The sequence below is a fragment of the Ochotona princeps genome, chromosome 5 (assembly GCF_030435755.1).
Source record: "Ochotona princeps isolate mOchPri1 chromosome 5, mOchPri1.hap1, whole genome shotgun sequence".
NCBI lineage: Eukaryota > Metazoa > Chordata > Mammalia > Lagomorpha > Ochotonidae > Ochotona > Ochotona princeps.
Window position 1 is genome coordinate 68551916 of NC_080836.1, and position 8530 is coordinate 68560445.

Here is an 8530-nt window from a genome sequence, read left to right on the forward strand (position 1 = left end):
GGCGGGCGTGCCGACGCTGCCTGGCGTCATAAGGGGCGGGGCGGGCTGGGGAGCAGCCGGCGCACGGGAGCGTTCCGCAGTCGCTGTGTGGGACGCCGGGTGTGCGGGTGTGCTGCTCGCGCTCTGTGGTGCTGTCGCTCCCCGTCTCTTCCCGGAGCCCGTGCGGGCGCGGGGCTGGGGCAGAGGTGTTCCTCGCTGCCTTTCTTTCTGCCTTCTAACCCGAGAAGGGGGCAGTTCGCACGCTTGCCTTCTTGTGGCGGGGTTGGGTTGGGAGCGGGGTTGGTGTGCGGATTGGTTCTTTTTTTTTTTTTTTTTTTTTGAACTTGGGAGCTTTTTTTTTCTTTTTTTGTACTCTAGTGCCGTGCGGGCTGGTCCCCCGGTCCCTGAATAACCGCCTTCTACCCCCTCGCCACTCCCGCCCAAGGTCGCCCCTCCGCCGTCCTCGCCCCGGTCCCGGGGTGGGGGGTGGGTTGCAGAGCTTTGTCCCCGCCCTGCCCACGGGTGTCTCCGCAGCCGTAGCCGCACCTGCCTCAATATGAATGGGTTCAACGACCCACCTCTTTTTATAAAAGACATTAAGCCCGGACTGAAAAACTTAAATGTCGTCTTTATTGTCCTGGAGATAGGTAAGTGGGGTCCGCAGCCCTCCTCCGCGCCCCGGGGCGTCGGCACGGGGGCGCTGCCGCCCGGAGCGGACGACTCCCCTCCCCCGCCCACGTGGCCCCCGTGGCCGGGTCCTCCCAGCAGCCGGCGCCCGGTGGCCGGTAAGCAAACACCGGAGGAGGAGAGCCTCGGCGGACGACCTCGTTATCTAACACACGCCTTCCCCCATCCCCCTTCTCGATTTTTAAATCCTCACAGGACGCGTGACCAAAACCAAAGACGGCCATGAAGTGAGATCGTGCAAAGTAGCCGATAAAACTGGCAGCATCACTATTTCCGTGTGGGATGAGATCGGAGGTCTTATACAGCCGGGGGATATTATTCGGTTGACCCGAGGGTAGGTGTGCTTGGAAGCGGGGTGGGCGCCAGTGACAGTTTGCACAGTCGGGATTGGCTGGGGGACTCCAGGCGTGAAGTGCAGCGTCTCCTCCGAGGGCCCCTGGGGTGTTAACTTGCAGTGTGGGCTGTCACACACCTTTGCAGTTACTGTCAGTTTCACGTGGCAACACGCCCCCCACTCCCAAACTCCACTCCTAAATTTATAGGTTAGCTCTGTTTTTAAAGCTATCCTGGAAGTTAGGCAACCTTTTTCGTAGATTGTTGTAATCTGTACTTTATCTTTTTTTTGTGAGTTGCTTATTCAGTAGAATTGTCACTCAATTCTTTTTCTCTCCTCCCCTCACCCCCTTTTTTAATGACTTGAAATCTTGCCAGTATTTTACTTGTGGTTGTAATTATTTAAGCAAAGAGGACATAAATTACAAATGTACTTGAATCTAGGATTTTCTGTTTGTCAGATGTGTACTTGGAAAAACTGAGGAGGGGTTTGAGTATCTGGGAGGCTCATTGTGAAACATTCTCATGTCCTGTGCTGTGAGGGCAGTGTTCGCACAGGCGGCTAGATACCTTCTTCCGGAAGCAGATTGGTGGCTTTCAACAATAATTCACATTTTTTTTTGATAGACTGTCAAAAATATACCGGAGCTTTATCTTAGGAAGCTGAAAGACTGGGAAAGGATTTAGAAAACAGGGTTTGGAACTTTTGGGGGACCAGTAGGATAGTGCTGGTTTGTCAGTCCTAACTTGAGGAAGGCAGACCCCGGGTGTAGATCCTCTCTTGCAGGCCTTACCACATCCACAGGAAGTGAGGTGGTACATCATCAAAGCAGGAAGTGAGAGGCAGGACTAAGACGCCTCTCTCACACTGACTCAGGACGCTAATTACGTCTTGCAACTTACACAGAGAAGTTCCTATCTGGGAGGGTGTGGCTAAGATTAGTGTAACCTGAAAGCTTTCCAGCTCTCCAAACATCTTTAATCCAGTGTTTAAAATGTTTTTATATATTCAAAACATCATCTGCTTCATGTTTACATAGTATCATGACTAGTCTCATGTTTTCACCAAAAAATTTGTCAAAAGTTAAACCTGGTTTCGCAATGTGTATCACATATAAGGAGCACAGTTACCAAGAAAAATGTAAAGGAGCTAAAGAAGTTCTGTTTACTAGTGCTGTGTGACATTGAGAATTTGTGATTCCTCCATGGTGATCAGCTTTCTTAAAGTGAAAATGACAACCCCTGACTTACTAAGTAACACTCCAAGAGCCTAAGAAATACTTAAAACACTTTGCTAAAAGCACTCTAGCTTTTGAAGGAGTTATGCCTACTTAGTCGGATCATAACTGGAATTTTTAAAACCAAAAATGTGCATTTTGACTTTTGTAAGGTTAAATGTTAATGCACTGTCTTCTAAATCACTCTTGAACCATGAATGGAGTCTTTGATTAACTAAAAACTTACTAAAATGAAGAGAACTTTATAATGTGAAAATAGTAAATTTCTTGTTAATCTGTACTAAAAGATGAGCTTTATTAGGCTACACTTTATTTAGCTAATGCAGTCATTTTTAGTCATGAAGTTATTTATAGTACAAAAACCATTGAAAACCAAAACTCGGGCTGATTTGCTGCCGTTGATTGCATCTTCTTAGTCTTATATTTTAGAGCTGTTTACTGGTGTCATCTGCATTCATAATGTTCACCGTGAGCAATTGTTCAACTAGGTTGCTATCAAAAGTTGCAAATTTTTAAGCAAGTGTATGAAAGATTTTTTTACTTTAGTTTCTTTTTTTTTTTTTTTTCCTTTTTAAGTAACTTTGTTAAATTCTTCCAAACCTCAGGAGTTTGGGAACCTTGTATCTTCTAGGGAGGCTTTCTAGGGACACCTTGCACCCCTTGTACATTTGTAAGGAGAAAAACTTGTCAGTATCTTACTAGACCATGTTCATAAGTATAAAAGTTAAACATTAGGGTTTTGATTTTGCATGTACTGTGGCTGAAAAATAACTTCTGCTTAAGTTTCTATAACTGAAAACTTTTCTTTGGTTAGCTGACTGAAGTTGTATTCTTCTGGCTATAACGCTTGTTCTCTTACTTTCCAGGGCAATATTTGGCTATATAATTCTTTAGAAGTAGCAAGTTAAAACTAAAGTGATAGTGTTTGATTTAATGTGGTAGACTTTGAGAGTGATACCACTTATACTTCCTTACTGCAAAAATACAGTGTGAAGATTTACTTGATTTCAGTAAAGTATACATAATTCTGATGCACATGTTTGCATATGTAAATTTTCACATACACATTTTCCCCGCTAGGTATGCGTCCATGTGGAAAGGATGTTTGACACTTTATACAGGAAGGGGTGGTGAACTTCAAAAAATTGGGGAGTAAGTATTAAAATGCATTTTATATAGTTTTAAAAGTTGGGTATATTGTCTACAGAATAATTGGTAGGTATAACCTTTGAACTGCTTCCATAGCCCCCCTTTTTTTTCTTTTTTGAGGAGTATACAGTGTCTTTGGCAACTTTGTGTTACACGCATGTGCTGCAGTGCAATGGCTGAGAAAGCGCATTTCTCCTGGCAAAGAGCAGGAAAAAGCTGCAGTTGAGAACAGTTCCAGTGGGACCCTGGTTGTAGAATTTGGAAGCATGTGTCTTTCAGGTGTCACTTGAAGTAGATTCTCTCTCTTGGAGGTTTGCCAGATAAGTGAGATTTGAATTTCAGGCCCTGAGTTTACATTTTTTTATTTTCTCTGTTTGTGAGTGAGTTTGTACTCTCATTGAAAGGACTGACAGCAATGAAAACTGAGGTCCTCTATTTATCCAGTCTAGGTACGGTGCAGGCAGCCGCAATGCGAGCTCCCGTGCTAATGATCTCCACCCTGACCTGGAGGAACCATCCTCTCTGAGGGTGTAAAGGTAATTCAGCCTCCATGGTAGCCTAGACGTTTGGGTTGTTTGAAGTATGGTGTAGACCGTGAGCCAGAAGGCCAGCTTGTTGTAGTTGCTCACTCCCAGGAATCTACTTACTGCTTGGAGGGATATTTAAAGACAGAAGTCACAGGTGGTACTGAAACAGCAACAAAAGCCTAACATTGACTAGATAAGTAACATCATTGTTCTAATGACAAAACAGGTTTTTGTTTAAGATTAGACTACATATGTACAAGCTGCCTTCACTAGAAGGAAAATTCGGATTCCTTTAGGATTGTGTTCAGAACAGAGCCGTGTGTTAGGAAAGTAAGTTGTGGCATCAGTGTTGCCCACAGCTGAGGATCCAGTCCCTGTGCTGCACACAGAAGCATTTGAATAGGGGTCAGTACACTGCTAAACATGGGAGATCTCTCAGTCCTTGATCACTGCTCTTTGTCAGGGTCAGTCTAGGAGCTACCAAAACTAGTTCTGATGCTGCTGTTTTTAAGAATGAGGTGGTGAACTAAGAAGGTACTTGTATGTTATGGTGGTTTACACCATGTAGTTAGCTTACGGGAAGCCCTGGGATAAACAGGCGGCCGGACAGTCGGCTGTCTTAATTGTCTAGAATCCACTTGCCACTGCGAATGGTGTTCCTTGCAGATTCACAGTGATCAGGAGAGGGCTGGGCCAAGTGTGTGTGCATGGCTCGATGCACATGGTCCCTGTTGCCGCCGATGCCACCCTGTGACCCTGAGCGGGGCACCCTGGCCACTGCTGGGTGGAGAAGCAGCACACTGATGGCTTTCTGTGCCCTTGATCTTTTTTCTTTTTTTTTTTTTTTTCTTTAATACCAACAAAAAATTTAAACAAAATAGAATATTTTTCTGTGTGGTAGACAGTTAAATATTTGTTTTTCTGGGGTGCAGTCATTTAGGATGTTTTGCTGTAAGTTAGGCCATTCCTAGTAATTCAACTGGCACCTAAGTATAAAGTTAATTTCAGAAGTAACTTACCTTGTCTTTTATTTTCAGGTTTTGTATGGTTTATTCAGAAGTGCCAAATTTCAGTGAACCCAACCCAGATTATCGAGGACAGCAGAACAAAGGGGTAATTAATCCGAGTATAATCCACAGGCTAATTTTGCTGTGTATTCCATGATTAGGCTAGCCTTGTCATAGCTGGAGTATAACGAGGAGAATTTCAAAAGGATCCCTGGACTAATTTTTATTATATTTTATGGTTTTGAATATGTATCCATAGTATCAAATACTTGATATATGTTTTTTTTTAAAGTGGGGACTACAGTAAGATGTAGCAGAATCTGAACAGTTTGGGAGACATTCCTCAATACTTTAACACTGGATGGTCTTGAGCAAATCTTTAAAAAATTATTTGAAAAACCTTGAAGAAAAATGGGCATAATTATATTGTAATATAAATGTGTTTTTATGTTCATTTCATAAACGTTGCAAACTTTGTTTTAGGCACACAGTGAACAGAAGAATAATTCCATGAATAGTAATATGGGTACAGGTACATTTGGACCAGTGGGTAAGAATTTTTTTTCCTCCTAGCATATTTGTGATCAGGTTTGCTCTAGGAATGTTATAAAAGATTTAGAGGAAATAAATATCCTTAGGCATAAATTAGCACTATTTTGAAGTGCTAGCTTAAAGGAAATCTTCAAATAACTGATTTTACAGAAAGCAGATATTCTCTTAAGCTTTAATTTATTATGTACCTTCCATATTTAGTTTGGATGAATTTTGGAGTGAACAGATCGGTGAACATTGTCTAGTGAGAAATCTTAAGTTTTTGTGATTTCTATGAAGATGTGTCATTTGTTTTTCCATTTGTTTTTTTTTTTATAAAAGTTGTAATCTAATGATTGATTGTACCATATGTGAAATTACTGGCTATTTTGATGAAAGCTTTTGATCTTCGTAGTCATAGCAGTCAATTTGTCATGTACTAGTGGCTGCCTATTTAAAAGATTACTCTTTTCAGTGATATTAAAAGTCTTCCCAAGGTGGCCGTCTTTTTTTTTTTTTTTTTAAGATTTATTTATTTTTATTGGGCAGGAGAGATAGAAAGCTTTTCCATCTGCTGGTTCATTCTGCAAATGGCCACAATGGCTGAAGTGGAACCAGTTTTGAAGCCAGGAGCCAGGAGCTTTCTTTGGGTCTCCCACATGGGTGCAGGTTTCCAAGGCTATGGCTCATCCTCCATTACTTTCCCAGGCCATAAACACGATGCTGGATGGGAAGTAGAACAGCCAGGACAAGAACCAGTGTCTATGGGATTCTGGTGTTGGCAAGTCGAGGGTTAACGATTGAGCTCTTACTCTGGGCCCCAGGGAAGAGTCTTTGTAAGTGAAGTTGGTCAAGGTGGCCTGTGTGTTATTTGGCTTCATGGCATCAAGTTTGTTTGCCTTAAAAAGGTTGAAATCACATAGTCTGTTTTGAAAGACAGCATGTAACTTTTTTTTTTACTGTTTCTGATTTTATTCTCAAATTGGCTTTTTCCTACCTTTCAACTAATAAGGATTAAGTTAATTTATAGTGTTTTAATAGTGTTTGGGAAAAAAACCTCTAACTTGCCCTTTTTTCCCAACATAAAGATTAAGATGTTTGTTTTGCTAATATTGTTTATAAGCATCAGAAATGTCTTATAATTTCAAATAGGTGTATTTTCTGTATCCTACATGAACCATGAAAATAATGATGAATTTTTGTGTTTGTTTGTTTTTGTGTATGTGTTTAGGAAATGGTATTCAGCCCAACCCTGAGTCAAGGGGATACCAGTTTTCATATGCTGGTAGAAGCAATGGCCGGGGACCTATAAATCCACAGCTGCCAGGAACAACTAATAACCAGACAGTACTGACCACAATAAGTAATGGCAGGGACCCTCGGAGAGCCTTTAAGAGATGACTATGCCAATGCTCACATGTGGTTCTGAAGCGCTGCGTGTTGTACTTGAACACTTACTGCACTTTTATTTATTGTTAACTGTGAAAACTATGTACTTTATTGGTTTCCTTTTCCATATTTTTTGGTTTGTTAAGAAGAGTGATTTGTTTTTATAGCAAAACTGTTAAGCTGCTCATGTCTTCTGTTGAAGAATGGGAACACTCTGAAAAGTAGGGGCATTTATTTTTAGAGCAAAAATGTTGGATATTCTCCAAAAAAACTTACACCCATCTCATGGGTGAATTAAGACATAAGTTTTATAGCCTCTATGAGTCTATCTGCTGTACAGATTTTGTAATGTTAACATAAGGCTTAGTGGGAGATGTTCTTTTAATTCAGATAATTGCCAATTAAAGCAATAACTAGCAAAAAAAAAAAAAACTGACAAAGAGCCGACACAAGGCTGGTCAGGCCTATCAGCAGTGTTTGGGGATTTGTGACTGTGGGAATGATTGACTTCATCACTGAGTGACTGCCAGAGGCTGTTTGCAAGGACTGAATCATTCTAAATTCTTGTTTCACAAAAAAAAAAAGATTGACAGAATTATGGAACAGAATGTAATCTGTACAGTAATCAATGATTTTAGTGGAAAGCTGCATTTTCTTATATTTGGCTAGTGCTCTTAACATTTGTTACCAAACTTGGTGGATTATGTTGAAGGAAAATTTAAAACAGGACTTGAATATTTATTTTTTCAAAACGACCATGTTAAATATTAAAATACAATTTAAAGAAGCTACAAATTCATAACAAATGTTGATCTAATTATTTTTTGAGAGATAATTGTGGCCATCACAGTAAAGGTTACTCTTTCAGGTCGAGTTTATGTGATGATAGACAGTCTTAAGTTATGGATATTAGGCACTTGGGATTTCCAAGCCTCAAGTGACTATTGTAGGCACTTTATTTGTGAGGTATGTGTGTGTGGTCAAAGTTTCTGAACACAATTCACATAGCCTTATTAGCAAAAGTTAAGTGACTTTCAAAGATGCAATTACAGCTTTATTCAGAAATGTAAAGAGGGGGGTTATTTATGTGCTGTTGATGGTACCCGCATCGCCTTTTACTTTTGTAGGAGTGGATAACTGGTAAATTTTTGCTTTGTTAGAATTAAAATCCATCTTGAATATTATCTCTTGAATAAAACCTGCGTTAATAACAGACCAACCTAAAATTTTTTTTTCTAAGATTCTTTTTACTTGAAATCATTACAGTGAGAAGGGGATAGGAGAGAGAACATTTCCACGTGTTGGTTCTCTCCTCAAATGACTGCCCTGGCCAGGGCTGGATCAGCCTGAGGCCAGGAGCTGGCAAGTTCCTCCAGGTCTCCCACCCAGGTGCAGGGGTTCAAGGTCGTGGGCCATGTTGCACTGCTTTCCCAAGCACGCTCACAGGGAATGGGGTGGGATGTGGCCATCAGCATTACACACAGAGGCTTATTGCACAGTGCCAGCCCCCCCAGAGTTACTAGTTTGAGTGGAGAGCCAGTATATCCCACGGCATTTGTAATGGCAAAAACCTGGTGACTTTTTTTAAAAAGAATTCTTTTTATTGGAAAGGCAGATATAGAGAGAGGAGAATCAAGAAAGATCTTCCATCCACTGGCTCACTCCTCAAGTGATCACAGCATTTAGACCT

The 8530-nt window shown here is 41.2% G+C and overlaps 1 protein-coding gene across 1 annotated transcript; it reads left to right on the forward strand.

Annotated features, from left to right (window-relative positions):
• The first annotated feature begins 322 nt into the window (after positions 1-322).
• On the forward strand, positions 323-8055 carry NABP1 (nucleic acid binding protein 1). The gene is made up of 6 exons (XM_004576965.3): positions 323-626; positions 862-1000; positions 3318-3389; positions 4951-5026; positions 5404-5470; positions 6683-8055. Exons 1-6 carry the CDS (start codon positions 536-538, stop codon positions 6850-6852), a joined length of 615 nt encoding a protein of 204 aa, XP_004577022.1. The 5' UTR covers positions 323-535; the 3' UTR covers positions 6853-8055.
• Positions 8056-8530: the final 475 nt, after the last annotated feature.